A 23734-nucleotide genomic window follows, 5' to 3' on the forward strand; every position below is an offset into this window, starting at 1 on the left:
ACGGTCAGCCCACAGAAAGCTAGGGTGACTGTCAGCCCACAGAAAGCTAGGGTGACGGTCAGCCCACAGAAAGCTAGGGTGACGGTCAGCCCACAGAAAGCTAGGGTGACGGTCAGCCCACAGAAAGCTAGGGTGACGGTCAGCCCACAGAAAGCTAGGGTGCAACAAACCAAACAGCCATTTGGAAGTACCAGGCCGACCAGCCATGTAGATTAGAGTGTGTTAGGATGCATCATGTCATACTCACGTCACTGGGGGATATAGTGCCATGTCCTGTGGAGTCTGGACCTGTACCATGAAGCTTCTAATGAAGGACAAATTAAAGGAATGAAACGGTAGAATGTTGCTTCAAATAGAAAAAGCTTCAACAACTCTTGCTGTGGCCAAAAGCAGAAACCTCCTAAAACATCTCTTCCTGTATTGGAGTAGCTCTAAGAAGCACCATACTTCTCTTCATGAGGGGGAAAAACACTGTAAAAACAGCTCTCAGAATGGTTACATGATTATTGTGGCTAGTCAGGTTATAATAGTTCATTTAAAGTGTTTACTTGCTTTCCCTGATAATCCTGTTTACATGGACACATTTGAAATGAGGCTACCTGATGGGACTTTGATAAATGCAGAACATCAGTAATAAAAATTAAGGCTCTACCACAGTGACCATGTCATTCTGAGTTCAGACACAAAGTTCGTATGTGAAAACAATTTATAAATTACATACTTTCAGTTTTTGCTAAATAATTTCACTCGTGCACAAGAAGGAAGCTTGCGCTACCCAGTGCAGCACAAGATCAAATACACCACAGGAACGACGGATTGAGCTGTTTACATGTCCTAATCATTCTAAAGATTGTTCAGAAAAACCAGATGTTTTAATCAGCGGATGCTTACTTTGATGATGACCTTACGCCTATTAAGATACACAGAGTAAGGTGTTTACATGACTAATGCCATACTCTGCCTTCTGCCAAAACCACCAGACACACAGAGTAAGGTGTTTACATGACTAATGCCATACTCTGCCTTCTGCCAAAACCACCAGACACACAGAGTAAGGTGTTTACATGACTAATGCCATACTCTGCCTTCTGTCAAAACCACCAGATACACAGAGTAAGGTGTTTACATGACTAATGCCATACTCTGCCTTCTGTCAAAACCACCAGACACACAGAGTAAGGTGTTTACATGACTAATGCCATACTCTGCCTTCTGTCAAAACCACCAGACACACAGAGTAAGGTGTTTACATGACTAATGCCATACTCTGCCTTCTGTCAAAACCACCAGACACACAGAGTAAGGTGTTTACATGACTAATGCCATACTCTGCCTTCTGCCAAAACCACCAGACACACAGAGTAAGGTGTTTACATGACTAATGCCATACTCTGCCTTCTGCCAAAACCACCAGACACACAGAGTAAGGTGTTTACATGACTAATGCCATACTCTGCCTTCTGCCAAAACCACCAGACACACAGAGTAAGGTGTTTACATGACTAATGCCATACTCTGCCTTCTGCCAAAACCACCAGACACACAGAGTAAGGTGTTTACATGACTAATGCCATACTCTGCCTTCTGCCAAAACCACCAGACACACAGAGTAAGGTGTTTACATGACTAATGCCATACTCTGCCTTCTGCCAAAACCACCAGACACACAGAGTAAGGTGTTTACATGACTAATGCCATACTCTGCCTTCTGTCAAAACCACCAGACACACAGAGTAAGGTGTTTACATGACTAATGCCATACTCTGCCTTCTGTCAAAACCACCAGACACACAGAGTAAGGTGTTTACATGACTAATGCCATACTCTGCCTTCTGCCAAAACCACCAGACACACAGAGTAAGGTGTTTACATGACTAATGCCATACTCTGCCTTCTGCCAAAACCACCAGACACACAGAGTAAGGTGTTTACATGACTAATGCCATACTCTGCCTTCTGCCAAAACCACCAGACACACAGAGTAAGGTGTTTACATGACTAATGCCATACTCTGCCTTCTGCCAAAACCACCAGACACACAGAGTAAGGTGTTTACATGACTAATGCCATACTCTGCCTTCTGCCAAAACCACCAGACACACAGAGTAAGGTGTTTACATGACTAATGCCATACTCTGCCTTCTGTCAAAACCACCAGACACACAGAGTAAGGTGTTTACATGACTAATGCCATACTCTGCCTTCTGCCAAAACCACCAGACACACAGAGTAAGGTGTTTACATGACTAATGCCATACTCTGCCTTCTGTCAAAACCACCAGACACACAGAGTAAGGTGTTTACATGACTAATGCCATACTCTGCCTTCTGTCAAAACCACCAGACACACAGAGTAAGGTGTTTACATGACTAATGCCATACTCTGCCTTCTGCCAAAACCACCAGACACACAGAGTAAGGTGTTTACATGACTAATGCCATACTCTGCCTTCTGTCAAAACCACCAGACACACAGAGTAAGGTGTTTACATGACTAATGCCATACTCTGCCTTCTGCCAAAACCACCAGACACACAGAGTAAGGTGTTTACATGACTAATGCCATACTCTGCCTTCTGTCAAAACCACCAGACACACAGAGTAAGGTGTTTACATGACTAATGCCATACTCTGCCTTCTGTCAAAACCACCAGACACACAGAGTAAGGTGTTTACATGACTAATGCCATACTCTGCCTTCTGCCAAAACCACCAGACACACAGAGTAAGGTGTTTACATGACTAATGCCATACTCTGCCTTCTGTCAAAACCACCAGACACACAGAGTAAGGTGTTTACATGACTAATGCCATACTCTGCCTTCTGCCAAAACCACCAGACACACAGAGTAAGGTGTTTACATGACTAATGCCATACTCTGCCTTCTGCCAAAACCACCAGACACACAGAGTAAGGTGTTTACATGACTAATGCCATACTCTGCCTTCTGCCAAAACCACCAGACACACAGAGTAAGGTGTTTACATGACTAATGCCATACTCTGCCTTCTGCCAAAACCACCAGACACACAGAGTAAGGTGTTTACATGACTACTGCCATACTCTGCCTTCTGTCAAAACCACCAGACACACAGAGTAAGGTGTTTACATGAATAATGCCATACTCTGCCTTCTGCCAAAACCACCAGACACACAGAGTAAGGTGTTTACATGACTAATGCCATACTCTGCCTTCTGCCAAAACCACCAGACATGCAGAGTAAGGTGTTTACATGACTAATGCCATACTCTGCCTTCTGCCAAAACCACCAGACATGCAGAGTAAGGTGTTTACATGACTAATGCCATACTCTGCCTTCTGCCAAAACCACCAGACACACAGAGTAAGGTGTTTACATGACTAATGCCATACTCTGCCTTCTGCCAAAACCACCAGACACACAGAGTAAGGTGTTTACATGACTAATGCCATACTCTGCCTTCTGCCAAAACCACCAGACATGCAGAGCAAGGTGTTTACATGACTAATGCCATACTCTGCCTTCTGCCAAAATCAATCAAATGTCATTAAAAGGGGCAATCTGCAATTGTTACACCCAGTTTTAGACATAAATGAATTATATTTAACCATTGATCCTTGAATAATATATCTTGTAGATGCGCTTGTCATGAGCTTGTTTTATTCCTTTGTTTGAAACCATAATAATTCTAAACAAACACTGTATAGTTTGAAAACATGGTTAAAACTTTAAATCAAATCAAAGTTTATTTGTCACGTGCCCCGAATACAACAGGTGTAGAACTTATGCTTACTTACAGGCTCTAACCAATAGTGCAAAAAAGGTATTAGGTGAACAATATGTAAGTAAAGAAATAAAACAACAGTAAAAAGACAGTGAAAAATAACAGTAGCAAGTTAATACAGGTAACGAGTGGAGGACAGAGGAGCCTCTTAAAGAGGAAGTTACAGGTCTGTGAGAGCCAGAAATCCCGCTTGTTTGTAGGTGACCAAATACTTATTTTCCACCATAATTTGCAAATAAATTCATAAAAAATCCTACAATGTGATTTTCTGGATTTTCTTTCTCATTTTGTCTGTCATAGTTGAAGTGTATCTATGATGAAAATTACAGGCCTCTCTCATCTTTTTAAGTGGGAGAACTTGCACAATTGGTGGCTGACTAAATACTTTTTTGCCCCACTGTATGTAGATGTAGACATGGTTAAAGCGACTATGCATATATGATAAACAGAGAGTAGCAGCAGCGTAAAAGAGGGGTTGGGGGGAACACAATGCAAATAGTCCGGGTAGCCATTTGATTACCCGTTCAGGAGTCTTATGGCTTGGGGGTAAAAACTGTCGAGAAGTCTTTTTGTCCTAGACTTGGCACTCCGGTACCGCTTGCCATGTGGTAGTAGAGAGAACAGTCTAAGACTGGGGTGGCTGGGGTCATTGACAATTTTTAGGGCCTTCCTCTGACACCGCCTGGTGTAGATGTCCTGGATGGCAGGCAGCTTACCCCTGTGATGTAATGGGCCGTACAAATTACCCTATGTAGTGCCTTACGGTCGGAGGCCGAGCAATTGCCTTTATATTGGGCAGAAAGACCAGTTCCCTACCTCCTCCCGCTGCCACCCGCCTCCTCCAGTTTTGGGGTAATGCTGTAATCAATTGGTTGTACTCTTGGATTGAGCAGACCTTCCCGTACAATTCTGATAACTCCATGAAGGACATAACTCTACCATTACAATTTACAATATCATTTATGAACAATATGCCCTTTTCAAACATCTTTCCCATAAATACAGGTATTTTATCAACCAGCACATTTGAGTTCAGCCATAATATTCGTTGTAATATTTGTTCTATCTTTTCAGGGGGATGAAATTGAAATTGTAGCCAGCTCTACTTTGAAAAAAGTATCATTTTCAATTCATTCAACATGAGACATGGCAATCTGCAAAAAGGCCATTTTTAAACAATGGATGAGCTTTTCTTATTAACCTACTTGAGAACCATTTAGGGTTGAAATAAAACTTTTGAATGAGTGAAGCTTTTAGAGAGGGTTAGTGCTTTTCTATTTAATCATCTCAACCCACCCAGTTCATATTCATTATATAGATAGACATGTTTTATTTTGTCTGGTTTAGCGTCCCAGATAAAGTTAAATATTTTTTTCTCATGAAAAATGAATCATCAGGAGTAGGCAGTGCCATAAGTAAGTGAGTAAACTGAGATATGACTAAGGAGTTAATCAGGGCAATTTTTCCATAAATAGTCAGGTATTTACCTCTCCAAGGTTGCAGGATCTTGTCTATTTTTACAAGTTTTCTATTGAAATTCATTGTGGAGAGCTTATTTGTATCTTTTGTGATATGAATACCGAGTATGTCTACTTCACCATCAGCCCAATTTATTGTTAAGCTGCAAGGTAATGTAAAAGTTGTATTTTTTAAGGATCCAATACATAATATTAGGTTTTAGTCCAGAGTGTACAGAAAAGTTATCTAGATCTTTAATGAGACATTGCAGGGATCTAGCTTGCGGACTTGAGTCATCGGCATACATGGACACCTTTGTTTTTAAGCCTTGGATTTCTAATCCTGTTGTTATTGGAATAGATATGGTGAAAGTCGACACCCTTGTTTAACTCCTCTTGACAATTCAAAGCTCTCTGAGAAGTAGCCGTTATTTACTATTTTACACCTGGGGTTGCTATACATTATTTTTACCCATTTTATAAGAGAGTTACCGAAATTGAAAAAATCCAGGCATTTATAAATAAAATCCAGTCTTACTTGATAAAAAAGCCTTTTCAAAATCCGCTATAAATACCATTCCTGGCTTCTTATATGTTTCATGATGTTCTATTATTTCTAGTAGTTGTCGTATATTATCTCCAATGTATCGCCCATGTAAAAAACCTGTCTGATCAGGATGAACAATACCTGCTAAAACCCTTTTAATTCTGAGTGCTATGCATTTTGCTAGTATTTTTGCATCACAACAGTGAAGTGTAAGGGGCCTCCAGTTTTTTAGATAGACTGAGTCTTTATGTTTGCAATCTGGGTCTTGTTTAATAATAGAAGAATCAGATCTTCCTGCTGAGTACCTGACAGACTACCATTTCTATAGGAGTAGTTAAAACAATCTAACAATGGAGCGTTTAGTATATCAAAAAAATACTTGATATACCTCTACCGGTATGCCATCAAGCCCTGGGGGGGTTTTTCCAGACTGAAAGGATTTAATAGCCTCAAAAGGTTCTTCCTCTGTAATTTGGCCTTCGCACTGATCTTTCTGTACATTTGTTAATTTTCCATTATTTGGAAAGAATTCCTTACCGTAATCTTCATTCAGTGGGAAAGGATGAGACAGAAAAGAGAACATCTACCTAAAATATTTAGCTTCCTCTTTTAAAATATCATTTGGAGAATCATAGATGACGGTCTTCAGTAACGAGTTTCTGCAAATTACTTTTTGTTAGTGTTCCTGTATTGGGGATTCAGGAAGAATTGTGTGCATTTTTCTCCATATTCCATCCAGTTTGATTTAATTTTGTAATAGATTACATTAGAGTGCTCTTGAATAAGTTCCTCAACTTCTTTTTGTTTTTCCTCCAACTTATTTGTATCTCTGTAGTATCGTTTTTATTGCTATCTACCTGTACTATTAGTTCATGGATTTCCCTTGTTAGTCTTGTCTCTTTAGCCAGAAACTGCTTTTTTATTATTGATGAATATTGAATTGAATGACCTCTGAAGGAACATTTAAAGGTATCCCAAACAATAAGGGGATTTTCTGAACCTATATTATACTGTAAAATTATGTTATAAATGATTTTGTCTTATTTTTAACAAAGTTGTCCTCCAGTAAACTTTGATTACATTTCCAATATCCCCGTCCACGTGGAAAATCTATAAGAGTCATTTGAATGCCAATTAGATGATGATCCGATCGCATTCCGTCTCCTATTAAAACGTTTTTTAACCTTTGATGCAAGAGAGAAAGAGACAAGTAAGTCTCCTCCATGTATATCTCACTAGGTCGCGTTTTTTTAGTCTCAAAATATCCACAATTTTTAATGTGTCCATAATATTTGTAATTTCCTTAAGGGCACAGTGATGATAGTTTGGAGAGTGATTACCTTTACAGTCCACTGAGGTACTTAACACTGTGTTAAAGTCTCCTACCACAATGATAAGAGGAGGATAGCAGGATTTCTTATAAGCTTCCGGGTTCGAGTCCCGCACCTTGAAAGCGGCAGCTCTACCCTTTAGCTCAGTGCAAATGTTGCCTGTAATCCATGGCTTCTGGTATGTACGTATAGTCACTGTGGGGACGACGTCCTCGATGCACTTATTGATAAAGCCAGTGACTCATGTGGTGTATTCCTCAATGTCATCGGAAGAATCCCGGAACATGTTCCAGTCTGTGATAGCAAAACAGTACTGTAGTTGAGCATCTGCTTCATCTGACCACTTTTTTATAGACCAAGTCACTGGTGCTTCCTGCTTTAATTTTTGCTTGTAAGCAGGAATCAGGAGGATAGAATTGTGGTCGGATTTACCAAATGGAGGGCGAGGGAGAGCTTTGTACACGTCTCTGTGTGTGGAGTACAGGTGATCTAAAATTATTTCCCTCTGGTTGCACATTTAACATGTTGATGGAAATGACGTAGAACTGATTTAAGTTTCCCTGCATTTAAGTCTCCGGCCACTAGGAGCGTCGTCGCTGGGTGAGTGGTTCCTGTTTGCTTATTTCCTTACACAGCTGACTGAGTGCGGTCTTAGTGCCAGCATCTGTCTGTGGTGGTAAATAAACAGCCACAAAAAGTATAGCTGAAAACTCTCTAGGCAAGTAGTGTGTGGTCTGCAATTTATCACAAGATACTCTACCTCAGGCGAGCAAATTCTTCTTCTTCCTTAGATTTCGTGCACCAGCTGTTGTTTACAAATATGTACTTGTGGTAGACAACCTTCACCATGCTGTAATCAACCAGAACAAATCTCATGGTAGGCAGCCTTCATCATGCTGTAATCAACCAGAACTAACCTCGTGGTAGGCAGTCTTCACCATGCTGTATCGACAAGAACTAACCTTGTGGTAGACAGCCTTCACCATGCTGTGATCGACCAGAACTAACCTCGTGGTAGACAGCCTTCACCATGCTGTGATCGACCAGAACTAACCTCGTGGTAGACAGCCTTCACCATGCTGTGATCGACCAGAACTAACCTCGTGGTAGACAGCCTTCACCATGCTGTGATCGACCAGAACTAACCTCGTGGTAGGCAGCCTTCATCATGCTGTAATCAACCAGAACTAATCTCGTGGTAGGCAGCCTTCACCATGCTGTATCGACCAGAACTAACCGAGGCAGGCGTTAAATTACAAGCGTTTTCAAGTGTGGTGCTCAGTAGCTCAGTTGGTAGAGCATGGCGCTTGCAACACCAGGATAGTGGGTTCGATTCCCTGGACCAGCCACACATAAAAAGTGTATGCAAGCATGACTAAGTCACTTTGGATAAAAGGGTGTGGTAAAAGACATAGCTCGGAGATTTAACGATGCTCCTACGAAGGTTCTAACAATTAACTTAGCCTTTCAGATGCTTTTAGGAAACCGGGCCCTGGACAGTGTGTCACAATTAATGCTAGAGAAGGTTACAAAGTAGGTTGGAGTCCTTGTTCCCGAGCTGTAATGTTTACTCAGACAGATTTTTCTGTCAGTATTTGTCCTCTCTATCTAGATAACCAGTGAATACAGACTGAAAACATCTAGATACAGTGGTTGCTCCACTAAAGGTTTTGTGATTATGCTGCGGTACTTAGAGGTCATTGGTGGTTTAGTACGGTACCCTGCGTCACCACTTCATTGCTCCAGACCATTGCAAGAGGGAGTTAGACAACTGATTATGCTTTTGGGTCCTAATGTGTCTATGACAATGAATGTGTGACCCAAACCTAAATAGAAACTGATAATTGTGCACAAATTCAGTATTACTTACTAAAACTGTTGTTACACTAAGGTTTTATTATTTTATTTCGTTAGGATTATTTTTGATTTACTGTAGTACTGTAGTCCACTCCCGACCGGTCACGTTGTACAGCACCTGAGTGGCGCAGCGGTCTAAGAGACTGCATGGCAGTGCAAGCTGTGTTGCTACAGATGCTGGTTCAATACCTGTGCCGGCCTCAACTTTTATACGCTCATTTTACATTATGTAAAATAGAATCTGCTAAATATTGATATATTGTAAACAAAGCAATTATTAATTTAGAATGATATAAAAGCCTGTTGGATATTCTCACAGATATACAGTGCCTTGCGAAAGTATTCGGCCCCCTTGAACTTTGCGACCTTTTGCCACATTTCAGGCTTCAAACATAAAGATATAAAACTGTATTTTTTTGTTAAGAATCAACAACAAGTGGGACACAATCATGAAGTGGAACGACATTTATTGGACATTTCAAACTTTTTTTGTAAATCAAAAATGGAAAAAATTGGGCGTGCAAAATTATTCAGCCCCTTTACTTTCAGTGCAGCAAACTCTCTCCAGAAGTTCAGTGAGGATCTCTGAATGATCCAATGTTGACCTAAATGACTAATGATGATAAATACAATCCACCTGTGTGTAATCAAGTCTCCGTATAAATGCACCTGCACTGTGATAGTCTCAGAGGTCCGTTAAAAGCGCAGAGAAGAAGAACAAGGAACACACCAGGCAGGTCCGAGATACTGTTGTGAAGAAGTTTAAAGCCGGATTTGGAAACAAAAAGATTTCCCAAGCTTTAAACATCCCAAGGAGCACTGTGCAAGCGATAATATTGAAATGGAAGGAGTATCAGACCACTGCAAATCTACCAAGACCTGGCCGTCCCTCTAAACTTTCAGCTCATACAAGGAGAAGACTGATCAGAGATGCAGCCAAGAGGCCCATGATCACTCTGGATGAACTGCAGAGATCTACAGCTGAGGTGGGAGACTCTGTCCATAGGACAACAATCAGTCGTATATTGCACAAATCTGGCCTTTATGGAACAGTGGCAAGAAGAAAGCCATTTCTTAAAAATATACATAAAAAGTGTCGTTTAAAGTTTGCCACAAGCCACCTGGGCAACAATGCAAAACGTTATGTTTGGCGTAAAGGCAACACAGCTCATCACCCTGAACACACCATCCCCACAGTCAAACATGGTGGTGGCAGCATCATGGTTTGGGCCTGCTTTTCTTCAGCAGGGACAGGGAAGATGGTTAAAATTGATGGGAAGATGGATGGAGCCAAATACAGGACCATTCTGGAAGAAAACTTGATGGAGTCTGCAAAAGACCTGAGACTGGGACGGAGATTTGTTTTCCAACAAGACAATGATCCAAAACATAAAGCAAAATCTACAATGGAATGGTTCAAAAATAAACATATCCAGGTGTTAGAATGGCCAAGTCAAAGTCCAGACCTGAATCCAATCGAGAATCTGTGGAAAGCACTGAAAACTGCTGTTCACAAATGCTCTCCATCCAACCTCACTGAGCTCGAGCTGTTTTGCAAGGAGGAATGGGAAAAAATGTCTCTCGATGTGCAAAACTCATAGAGACATACCCCAAGCGACTTACAGCTGTAATCGCAGCAAAAGGTGGCGCTACAAAGTATTAACTTAAATCAAATCAAATGTTATTTGTCACATACACATGGTTAGCAGATGTTAATGCGAGTGTAGCGAAATGCTTGTGCTTCTAGTTCCGACAATGCAGTAATAACCAACAAGTAATCTAACTAACAATTTCAAAACTACTGTCTTATACACAGTGTAAGGGGATAAAGAATATGTACATAAAGATATATGAATGAGTGATGGTACAGAGCAGCATAGGCAAGATACAGTAGATGGTATCGAGTACAGTATATACATATGAGATGAGTATGTAAACAAAGTGGCATAGTTAAAGTGGCTAGTGATACATGTATTACATAAGGATGCAGTAGATGATATAGAGTACAGTATATACGTATGCATATGAGATGAATAATGTAGGGTATGTAACATTATATTAGGTAGCATTGTTTAAAGTGGCTAGTGATATATTTTACATCATTTCCCATCAATTCCCATTATTAAAGTAGCTGGAGTTGAGTCAGTGTCAGTGTGTTGGCAGCAGCCACTCAATGTTAGTGGTGGCTGTTTAAGGGGGCTGAATAATTTTGCACGCCCAATTTCAGTTTTTGCTTTGTTAAAAAAGTTTGAAATATCCAATTAATGTTGTTCAACTTCATGATTGTGTACCACTTGTTGTTGATTCTTCACAAAAAAATACAGTTTTATATCTTTATGTTTGAAGCCTGAAATGTGGCAAAAGGTCGCAAAGTTCAAGGGGGCCGAATACTTTCGCAAGGCACTGTATTATTAACCTTGTTATTAGCAGGACAATATATATTGGTCATGGCTCCAGAGTGACGCACAATGGGATTGCCTTGCAGTTCTCCAGCTGTATCCTCTGAAAGCGTGCAAGGTTCAAGGCCTGAGGGCAGGGGGCACAGGATGGGCCACAGAGCCAAGCACAGAAGACCGACCTAGCCCATGAGGAAGGGAGGAGGAGGAAGGGGGAGGGTGGGTGGACTCCCACCCAGCCCCACTTGGTAGCACCTAGCAACACTTTAAGGGTCATTGCACTAATAATGGCACTGACTAGGGAAATATTGCCACTGTTCTGTTCTTAGTGCCAGTCCACATGTTCAAACTAAAACAATGTAACTAATAATGGCTTCTTTATGCTTTCGTTAATAAAATAATGATAAAAAAATACAAATACAGAAATATCCTCCAATCCTCTATACCTAATTATTGGCGGAGAGTCACGTCAACTATTTTAGCAATGTTTTGCGCTGCTCTGAGATAAGCATGGGGACTGGTCATGATAAATCAATGAGATTTTTTATTTTGACTGAATCTCCTTTTGGGTATTGGTTAGACAACAATTATACAATTAGGGTGTAGAAATGTTATGCCCTTAGTGTGACCTTTATTTATCTAGGCAAGTCAGTTAAGAACAAATTCTTATTTAGAAGGACAGCCTACTCCTTCCTCCCTGTCGGGGAATTGAACCCCCGGGCTCCCGCATGACAAGGGATTCTTTAGCTAAATAGCCCAGTACTGTACTCCTGACCATCATGTTGTACAGTGCCATATTTTCCATTCCATCCTAATGGAAACCCAGAGGGTTTTTCGTTTTTCTTGGAATAGAAACAACATAATATTAATCAAATGAATCACAAACTATAAAAACAATTGGAAAGGTAGATAGAAATTATTTTTGAAATTGTGGTTACAATAAAATAATGTAAATAAGATGTTGTCTGGAGCAATGAAGTTATATATTATCAAGTTGATGGCAGTCATATAGCTGGCACCTACATAAAGCTGAGTGACTCACTCATTCATGGCTTTGGATCAAAATAAATAAGTACCAACATTCTGATAGTCTTTAATAAATACATTTTTTGGTTACCCTGACCTGGACACCATATACAGTATTATAATAGCCCATTATGGACTATTAGCAGGACAATATACCTTTACCCACACGTCTCTGTATTTTGATACTTTGTGGATGGGGCCTCCTCAGTGGTGCAGCTGTCTAAGACACTATTGGTAGGCCTACAGTATATCGGAAAATATGACATGACTCTCCGCCAATAATTCCATATAGAGGATTGGAGGATTCTAAATTAAAACCTGCACGGGTATCAAACCTGTATCTGTAGGTTCGATACCTGCTTGTGTGTTTAAGTTCAAAGGGTTTTGAGTGGTTAAATACCTGGGAGCTGAGATGGGGCTGATATACATGTGGTTTTAGTTCAGAGGGTTGAGGGGTTAAATACCTGGGAGCTGAGATGGGGCTGATATACATGTGGTTTTAGTTCAGAGGGTTAGATACCTGGGAGCTGAGCTGGGGCTGATATACATGTGGTTTTAGTTCAGAGGGTTGAAGGGTTATATACCTGGGAGCTGAGCTGGGTCTTGATCCAGTTGAAGTAGTAGTTGAGGTCACTTCCCTCCATCAGGTCACGACCCCAGGCTGCTAACTTAGCGATGATCCTGGCCGCCTGGGAGAGAGGAGAGACTGCAAGTCAGACCCTAAAGCCAAGCCTGAGCCTGATCAATATTAAAGTGGAGCTGACAGTTTTAGCAACATGAAATATTAAAAAACATTTCATATACCTCCAGGAAGAAAATGTGAACTTAAAAAAAAATCTGACAAACAAGCACTTAGATATGATCATTTTCACGTTTTCATAAATTCATAGAATGTTTGGGAATGATGTAGAGTAAGGCATTTGTGAAAATTGTATAGCGATATAGAGTGGGAAAGCGGCTGTGCATTTGGACAACTAATAGACAGTTCAGTAAATAAAACCATCTGTCTACGCAGACCGGTACGCCATAGCCAATCAGAGCTACAGTAGGCCTATATGCAAATAAGCCATTTGCCACACAGGCCTCAAATCATTCACTTTGAAAGGACTAGTTAATTTATTTTATTACAGGCAATAGCAACAGTGTGACTTTAGATCATTAGAACACATTCACCAAAAGCAACAAAATACTCCTGAATTGATTGCTGCAAATAAAAATATGAACTCAGCAAAAAAAGAAACGTCCTCTCACTGTCAACTGCGTTTATTTACAGCAAACTTAACATGTAGAAATATTTGTATGAACATAAGATTCAAAAACTGAGACATAACCTGAACAAGTTCCACAGACATGTGACTAACAGAAATGGAATAATGTGTCCCTGAACAAAAGGGGGGGGTCAACATCAGAGGTAACAATCAGTATCTGGTGTGGCCACCAGCTGCATTAAGTACTGCAGTGCATCTCTTCCTCATGGACTACACCAGAGTTGCCAGTTCTTGCGGTGAGATGTTACCCCACTCTTCCACCAAGGCACCTGCAAGTTCCCGGACATTTCTGGGGAGAATGGCCCTAGCCCTCAACCTCCGATCTAACAGGTCACAGACATGCTCAATGGGATTGAGATCCAGGCTATTCGGAGGCCATGGCAGAACACTGACATTCCCGTCTTGCATGAAATCACACACACAGAATCAGCAGTGTGGCTTGTGGCATTGTCATGCTGGAGGGTCATGTCAGGATGAGCCTGCAGGAAGGGTACCACATGAGGGAGGATGTATTCCCTGTAACGCACAGCGTTGAGATTGCCTGCAATGACAACAAGCTCAGTCCAATGATGCTGTGACACACCGCCCCAGACCATGACGGACCCTCCACCTCGATCCAGCTCCAGAGTACAGGCCTCGGTGTAACGCTCATTCCTTCGACGAGAACACCCCGGGTGAGACAAAGCCGTGACTTGTCAGTGAAGAGCACTTTTTGCCAGTCCTGTCTGGTCCAGCGATGGTGGGTTTGAGCCCATAGGCGACATTGTTGCTGGGGGTGTCTGGAGAGGATCTGCCCTACAACAGGCCTACAAGCCCTCGGTCCAGCCTCTCTCAGCCTATTGCGGACAGTCTGATCACTGATGGATGGATTGTGCATTCCTGGTGTAACTCAGGCAGTTGCTGCCATCGTGTACCTGTCCAGCAGGTGTGATGTTCGGATGTACCGATCCTGTGCAGGTGTTGTTACACATGGTCTGCCACTGCGAGGATGACCAGGATGACCGTCCTGTCTCCCTGTAGCGCTGTCTTAGGCGTCTCACAGTACGAACATTGCAATTGATTGCCTTGGCCACATCCGCAGTCCTTAGAAAGGGTCAGTAGAAAGGTCTCTATAGTGTTCTAAGTTTTCATAACTGTGACCTTAATTGCCTACCGTCTGTAAGCTGTTAGTGTCTTAACGACCGTTCCACAGGTGCATGTTCATTAATTGTTTATGGTTCATTGAACAAGCATGGGAAACAGTGTTTAAACCCTTTACAATGAAGATCTGTGAAGTTATTTGGATTTTACGAATTGTCTTTGAAAGACAGGGTCCTGAAAAAGGGACGTTTCATTTTGAGTTTTGGGCAGAAATGCCTTCTGGAACATGTGCCTTAATATCAGAATTGTATGCCATCTGTAAATACGAATAAAATATTTTAATTACGAGCCTAGTTGGCTTAGCCTAGGAAAAAGTGAGGAACCTTCTCACTAGCCATGATTGGCTGAGATAATGGATGGGCTGGACATGCTGAGACGAGTTTCGGATCGGTCTGCCATGTAGTACGCTTTGGTCTTCAAGATGAGCTGCTCAGTATGTGTACAAAATCCTTGCTACTGCAGCTTTTTTGACATATATAACATTAGCCATGGAGATCTGCAAACGTTTTGCTACTGTTCTCAACAACATTGATGCACTGAATTTAGCAGACCCTATACTTTCTGCACACAGTCAGAGTGAAGCGGAGATCAGTGGGGAAAAGTTGTGATGGACTACTTTCTGCACACAGTCAGAATGAACCGGAGATCAGTGGGGAAAAGTTGTGATGGACTACTTTCTGCACACAGTCAACGTGAACCGGAGCGACTTGACACAACGAGCCAAACAAGACAAACAAAACGGAAAAGACACAGGACGTCTTAGTTAAAGGGGTTCCAGTCTGGCGTGAAGAGTTCATCCATGTATATGAGTAAAAGTCTTATTACATTAACAGATATTATTTGTTTCTGATTTTGTCAAAGTCGTTTTCATTGTAAATTCAAGCCTACTGTTCGCTAGCTAGCGAACGTGATGCGTGTATGATCTGTGTAGTAGTATTATTGGTATCTCAGAAATCCATTTGCATTGCTAGTTAAAGTCTAAAGTTAGCAAGCTAGCTAACATTGAACCTAGTTGGTTAGCTTTAGCTCCCTGCAGATTCATAATACAGCATTTCATGCATGGTGACTGGCTGTGAGAATCCGTTTGTTTTGCTTGTGTATGGGTTGGGATAATGGTTCCCTGTTTAGCTAGCTAGCTACATATCTAAACAAAAAAAGAATCCACTTCGCCACATGATTACATGACTGCTCAAGTTAGCCAGGTGTGTCTGGAGGTTACTACGGCCATCTTGTATTTTATGTACATGTCTAGACAATAGTGACCCATCCACTTAGTTAGATGTGGCTGGGGGAGGTTATAGCCTCTCTATCACATGACCCAGAAATGTAGAATGTGTTTGGATAAGCATAATCTAATAATAATAAAATATTTGTACAATATATTTATCTGGACACTTTCTATTTGTGATATTGCTACTATGCAAATATGCAAGTAACCGTTCCACTGTAACATTTACAACTTCTGTATCCTGTGCATGTGACAAATAAACATTGATTTGATATTGTATGTGTTTACCAGAGAGAGTCATGTGAACAGCAGGACCTGCACCAAAGTCAGGTTAGGATATAGGCAGGCTACTACTTTCACCGCTTTCAGTATTGACATCTATGGTTGATTACTACACTACTCACTCTGTATAGCACATGGCTTCACATGTGAATCCTTAAAGAGACAGATGGGGCTACGGCTTAAGAGGGTGTGAATGATGCTGAATAGGTGTAGACAAAGAAGAGCTCTCCAGTAGGTGTACAAAAACATTCAAGGGCCATTTTCTCAAAAGTGGGGTTACCTACTTTATCAACTTTCAAAGCAGAATTACATTCCCATTACGGTAGAGAAATTATTACATTATCTGGCAACAGCTCTGGTAGACATTCCTGCAGTCAGCATGCCAATTGCACGCTCCCTCAAAACTGTGGCGTTGTGTTGTGGGACAAACCGCACAATTTAGAGTGGCTTTTTATTGTCCCCAGCACAAGGTGCACCTGTGTAATTTCCCTTTATTTTATTTGACTTGACTAGGCAAGTCGGTTTAGAACAAATTGTTATTTACAATGACGATCTACCCCAGCCAACGCTGGGCCAATTGCGCGCTGCCCTATGGGACTCTCAATCACGGTCAAATGTGAAACAGCCTGGAATAGAACCAGGGACGTACGCTACGGTCACAAGACGCAGGCCTCCTAATTGTCCCTAGAATTTCTAAGCAAACAGCTGGAGGCAGGGCTTTCTCCTATAGAGCTCCATTTTTATGGAACGGTCTGCCTAGCCATGTCAGAGACGCAAACTCGGTCTCAACCATCTTTACTGAAGACTCATCTCTTCAGTGGGTCATATGATTGAGTGTAGTCTGGCCCAGGAGTGGGAAGGTGAACGGAAAGGCTCTGGAGCAACGAACCGCCCTTGCTGTCTCTGCCTGGCCGGTTCCCCTCTTTCCACTGGGATTCTCTGCCTCTAACCCTATTACAGGGGCTGAGTCACTGGCTTACTGGGGCTCTCTCATGCCGTCCCTGGAAGGGGTGCGTCACCTGAGTGGGTTGATTCACTGATGTGGTCATCCTGTCTGGGTTGGCGCCCCCCCTTGGGTTGTGCCATGGCGGAGATCTTTGTGGGCTATACTCAGCCTTGTCTCAGGATGGTAAGTTGGTGGTTGAAGATATCCCTCTAGTGGTGTGGGGGCTGTGCTTTGGCAAAGTGGGTGGGGTTATATCCTTCCTGTTTGGCCCTGTCCGGGGGTGTCCTCGGATGGGGCCACAGTGTCTCCTTACCCCTCCTGTCTTAGCCTCCAGTATTTATGCTGCAGTAGTTTGTGTGTCGGGGGGCTAGGGTCAGTTTGTTATATCTGGAGTACTTCTCCTGTCCTATTCGGTGTCCTGTGTATTTTAAGTGTGCTTTCTCTAATTCTCTCTTTCTTTCTCTCTCTCGGAGGACCATGCCCCAGGACTACCTGACATGACTCCTTGCTGTCCCCAGTCCACCTGGCAGTGCTGCTGCTCCAGTTTCAACTGTTCTGCCTTATTATTATTCAACCATGCTGATCATGTATGAACATTTGAACATCTTGGCCATGTTCTGTTATAATCTCCACCCCGCACAGCCAGAAGAGGACTGGCCACCCCACATAGCCTGGTTCCTCTCTAGGTTTCTTCCTAGGTTTTGGCCTTTCTAGGGAGTTTTTCCTAGGCACCGTGCTTCTACACCTGCATTGCTTGCTGTTTGGGGTTTTAGGCTGGGTTTCTGTACAGCACTTTGAGATATCAGCTGATGTACGAAGGGCTATATAAATACATTTGATTTGATTTGACTGTAGTGACGCCTATTGCACTGAGATGCAGTGCCTTAGACCGCTGTGCCACTCGGGAGCCCATGATGATCATGCTGTTCAATCAGCTTCTTGTTATGCCACCCGTCAGGTGGATGGATTATCTTGGCAAAAGGAGAAATGCTCACTAACAGGGACGTAAAGAAATGTGTGCATAAAATTTGAGAGAAATAAGCTTTTTGTACATATGGAACATTTCTAGGATGTTTATTTCAGCTCATTAAACATGGGATCAACACTTTACATGTTGCGTTTATATTTTTGTTCAGTATACTTTATAAGAAAGACCACACAAAAATGGAAATGTAATCTTCATGCAAATAACCTTCTGGTCATTCTGAAAACACCCTAAGAAATATGCCTTTGAATAGTCCATCTTTTCCTCCTCTTCAACTTTTCTTAAGGACACTTCCTTTCACCATCTCCTCCCATATCCCACCTCCCTCCCTCTCCTTCGGTGATAGTTGGGCTAGTGGGTGGTGTAGTGATACTAACCATGTGAACGGTAAATAGGTCCTGGCGGTTGAGCATGGGAAGAAAGTAGGACCAGGCGGTGTTCTTTGTCTTCTTGGCGTAGTCAAAGAAGATGTTCACCCTCTGGTGGTTCTCCTACAGAAACACAACAGAACCCTGTTTTAACATCTAGTGGTTCTAAAGGAACACAAGAAAATTGGTTCTCTCTTCTACTGCAGGGATATTCAACTCTTAACCTGCGAGGTCCAAAGCCTGCTGGTTTTCTGTTCTACCTGACAATGAATTGCACACCTGGTGTCCCACTTCTAAATCAGTCCCTGATTAGAGGGGAACAACGAAAAAATACATTGGAACTGGTTTCAAAGTCCAGAGTTGAGTTTGAAGTTTCTAGAAGTTCTGAAGGAATCTGTTTTAACTTCTAGTGGTTCTCATACAGAAACACTAGAACCTGGTTTTAACATCTAGTGGTTCTCATACAGAAACACTAGAACCTGGTTTTAACATCTAGTGGTTCTCATACAGAAACACTAGAACCTGGTTTTAACATCTAGTGGTTCTCATACAGAAACACTAGAACCTGGTTTTAACATCTAGTGGTTCTCATACAGAAACACTAGAACCTGGTTTTAACATCTAGTGGTTCTCATACAGAAACACTAGAACCTGGTTTTAACATCTAGTGGTTCTCATACAGAAACACTAGAACCTGGTTTTAACATCTAGTGGTTCTCATACAGAAACACTAGAACCTGGTTTTAACATCTAGTGGTTCTCATACAGAAACACTAGAACCTGGTTTTAACATCTAGTGGTTCTCATACAGAAACACTAGAACCTGGTTTTAACATCTAGTGGTTCTCATACAGAAACACTAGAACCTGGTTTTAACATCTAGTGGTTCTCATACAGAAACACTAGAACCTGGTTTTAACATCTAGTGGTTCTCATATAGAAACACTAGAACCTGGTTTTAACATCTAGTGGTTCTCATACAGAAACACTAGAACCTGGTTTTAACATCTAGTGGTTCTCATACAGAAACACTAGAACCTGGTTTTAACATCTAGTGGTTCTCATACAGAAACACTAGAACCTGGTTTTAACATCTAGTGGTTCTCATACAGAAACACTAGAACCTGGTTTTAACATCTAGTGGTTCTCATACAGAAACACTAGAACCTGGTTTTAACATCTAGTGGTTCTCATACAGAAACACTAGAACCTGGTTTTAACATCTAGTGGTTCTCATACAGAAACACTAGAACCTGGTTTTAACATCTAGTGGTTCTCATACAGAAACACTAGAACCTGGTTTTAACTTCTAGTGGTTCTCATACAGAAACACTAGAACCTGGTTTTAACATCTAGTGGTTCTCATACAGAAACACTAGAACCTGGTTTTAACATCTAGTGGTTCTCATACAGAAACACTAGAACCTGGTTTTAACATCTAGTGGTTCTCATACAGAAACACTAGAACCTGGTTTTAACATCAGTGGTTCTCATACAGAAACACTAGAACCTGGTTTTAACATCTAGTGGTTCTCATACAGAAACACTAGAACCTGGTTTTAACATCTAGTGGTTCTCATACAGAAACACTAGAACCTGGTTTTAACATCTAGTGGTTCTCATACAGAAACACTAGAACCTGGTTTTAACATCTAGTGGTTCTCATACAGAAACACTAGAACCTGGTTTTAACATCTAGTGGTTCTCATACAGAAACACTAGAACCTGGTTTTAACATCTAGTGGTTCTCATACAGAAACACTAGAACCTGGTTTTAACATCTAGTGGTTCTCATACAGAAACACTAGAACCTGGTTTTAACATCTAGTGGTTCTCATACAGAAACACTAGAACCTGGTTTTAACATCTAGTGGTTCTCATACAGAAACACTAGAACCTGGTTTTAACATCTAGTGGTTCTCATACAGAAACACTAGAACCTGGTTTTAACATCTAGTGGTTCTCATACAGAAACACTAGAACCTGGTTTTAACATCTAGTGGTTCTCATACAGAAACACTAGAACCTGGTTTTAACATCTAGTGGTTCTCATACAGAAACACTAGAACCTGGTTTTAACATCTAGTGGTTCTAATGTCACGCTGTTATAAAAGATTTGAGACACAGGAGAGAGAATACACAATAGGTTTTTATTTATTTTACCTTTATTTAACTAGGCAAGTCAGTTAAGAACAAATTATTATTTACAATGACGGCCTAGGAACAGTGTAATTCTGCCTTGTTCAAAGGCAGAATTACAGCTTGGGGATTCAATCTAGCAACCTTTCGGTTACTGGCCCAAAGCTCTAACCACTAGGCTACCTGCTGCCCCAAACACAACCAAAACAAACACGTATACAAAAACACTGGGCTGTACCCAAACAAAAGAGTGAGGGTAAACCTTGTTGACCCGTAATACACAACATATATAGCACGCAACACAACATGTCCGTTGGTGGTACTCACACCACCAACGGACATGGGAACAACAACAGACAACCCAATGGACACCAAAGGGTACACTTTTCCAAGTACTAATCAGTGGGAATAGGGGATAGGTGTGCGTAATGAAAGTTCCAGAGACACCTACATTGAAATTCCCAGACAAAAGTCAATAAGTGAACTTAACAGTAATAACTGTCCAGAGAGACTCAGGGAGGAAGAACAGTAAAAGTCAATAAGTGAACTTATAGAAGGTTATATGCTAATGTAGAGTATGAGAAAAAGTTTGGACACGTATTCATTCAAGGGTTTTTCTTTATTCTTAGTATTTTCTACACTATAGAATAATAGTGAAGACATCAAAACTATGAAATAACACAAATGGAATCATGTAGTAATCAAAAAAAAGTATTAAACAATTCAAAACATATGAGATTCTACAAAGTAGCCACCCATTGCCTTCATGACAGTTTTGCACATGCTTGGCATTCTCTCAACCAGCTTCATGAAGTAGTCACCTGGAATGCATTTAAATTAACAGGTGTGCCTTGTTAAAAGTTAATGTGTAATTATTTTCCTTCTTAATGCGTTTCAGCCAATCAGTTGTGTTGTGACAATGTAGGGGTGGTATACAGAAGATATCCCTATTTGATAAAAGACTAAGTCCACATTACAGCAAAAACAGCTCAAATAAGCACATTTTAAGAGATGAAGGTCATTCAATGAGGAAAATTTAAAGAACTTTGAGCGTTTCTTCAAGTGCAGTCGCAAAAACTATGATGAAACTGGCTCTGATGAGGACCGACACAGGAAAGGAAGACGCAGAGGATACGTTCATTAGAGTCAAATAAGAAGACTTATTTGGGCCAAGATAAACGAGCAATGGACATTAGAGCGGTGGAAATCTGTCCCTTGGTCTGATGAGTCCAAATTTGAGATTTTTGGTTCCAACCGCCGTGTCTTTGTGAGACGCAGAGTAGGTGAACGGATGATCTCCACATGTGTGGTTCCCACTGTGAAGCATAGAGGAGGATGAGGTGTGATGGTGTGGGGTGCTTTGCTGGTGATACTGTCAGTGATTATTTAGAATTCAAGGCACAACTTTTTAGTGACAGAATATGTCTGTGAGTCTAACAGAACTGCTATGGTAGGTGAAAAGCTGAGGAAAATCCATCCAGGAAGTGGGAGTTTTTTTGATGTGAGTGGTTTTCCATTGAATGCCTATTGACTATGTAATTGGTTAGGGCCCAGATTGCAGTTCCTATGGCTTCCACTAGATGTCAACAGTCTTTAGACATGGTTTCAGGCTTACTTTCTGAAAAACGACAAAGAAAAATACCTTTTCGTTAGGGGACTGGGGAAGCATGCAGTACTGGTTTGTGCGTGTGACTGTGTGCGCGACCTTCGTATTCAATAGAAAGGAAAAAGAACGCTATTGTCCAGTTGAAATATTATCGATTATTTAGATAATTGACACCCTGAGGATTAGTTATAAAACATCGTTTGACATGTTGACGAACTTCACCGGTACTATTAGGACGTATTTGTCTGCATGTTTTGAACGCCTTTAAGCCAGTGGATTACTGAACAAAACGCGCCAACAAAACTGAGTTTTTGGGATATAAAGAGGGACTTTATCGAACAAAACAACCATTTATTGTGTAACTGGGACCCTTCTGATTGCAACCAGATGAAGAAAAGTAAGTGATCAATTTTATTGCTATTTCTGACTTTTGTGACTCATCTGCTTGGTTGGAAAATGTTTGTATGCTTTTGTGTGCAGGGCGCTGTCCTCAGATAATCGCATGTTATGCTTTCGTAGTAAAGACTTTTTGAAATCTGACAAAAGCGGCTGGAATAACAAGAAATTAATATTTTAACCGATGTACAACACTTTTTTTTTCATGAATGTTTATTATTATTATTTCTGTCATTTGAATTTGGCGCTCTGCAGTTGTTGAGGTGGGTCGCTAGAGGCACGCCTACGCCAGAGAGGTTAACCAGCATGGTTACCACATCATTCTGCAGAAATAAGCCATCCTATCTGGTTTGAGCTTATTGGGACCATCATTTGTTTTCAACAGGACAATGACCCAAAACACACCTCCAGACTGTGTAAGGAATATTTTACCAAGAAGGAGAGTAATGAGTGCTGCATCTGATGACCTGGTCTCCACAATCACCCAACCTCAACCCAATTGAGATGGTTTGAGATGAGTTGGACCGCAGAGTGAAGGAAAAGCAGCCAACAAGTGCTCAGCATATGTGGGAACTCCTTCAAGACTGTTGGAAAAGCATTCCTCATGAAGCTGGTCAAGAGAATGCCAAGAGTGTGCAAAGCTGCAATCAAGGCAAAGGGTGGCTACTTTGATGAACTTGTTTCACACTTTTTTGAATACTTAATGATTTCATGTGTGCAAATAATAAAAATAAAGAAAAACCCTTGAATGTGTAGGTGTGTCCAAACCTTTGACTGGTACTGTATATTTGCATCTCATTTGTCCAAATGTAAGCAAATATAAGTGTGTGCATGTGTGTCTGTAAAGCAGGTGTTACCTGCAGGGTATCATCTATTAGGGTGAGGATGTACTGGACAGTCTGCTCCTTAGAGATGTGAGCCATCAGGTTCAGGAATGTCCTGGCACACTGGAGAAGGAAGATAATATACCCATTACTATGACAAAGACAAACTAAT

At 41.3% G+C, this 23734-nt stretch overlaps 1 protein-coding gene across 2 annotated transcripts in view; it reads right to left on the reverse strand.

Moving 5' to 3' along the window:
• Positions 1 to 23734, reverse strand: part of LOC109880601 (V-type proton ATPase subunit H) — a 76973-nt gene that overhangs the window by 39948 nt on the left and 13291 nt on the right. Inside the window, exons 4-7 of one of the 2 annotated variants that reach the window (XM_031810439.1) lie at positions 23596 to 23685; positions 18607 to 18720; positions 12965 to 13069; positions 248 to 304 (exon numbers count right to left, since the gene is read on the reverse strand). In XM_031810439.1, coding sequence (XP_031666299.1) covers positions 248 to 304; positions 12965 to 13069; positions 18607 to 18720; positions 23596 to 23685 — 366 coding nt within the window. The remainder of the gene's footprint in view (positions 1 to 247; positions 305 to 12964; positions 13070 to 18606; positions 18721 to 23595; positions 23686 to 23734) is intronic. The other variant, XM_031810441.1, reaches the window with a different exon arrangement.

Source organism: Oncorhynchus kisutch, linkage group LG30, assembly GCF_002021735.2.
Source record: "Oncorhynchus kisutch isolate 150728-3 linkage group LG30, Okis_V2, whole genome shotgun sequence".
In the NCBI taxonomy this organism is placed as follows: Eukaryota; Metazoa; Chordata; class Actinopteri; order Salmoniformes; family Salmonidae; genus Oncorhynchus; species Oncorhynchus kisutch.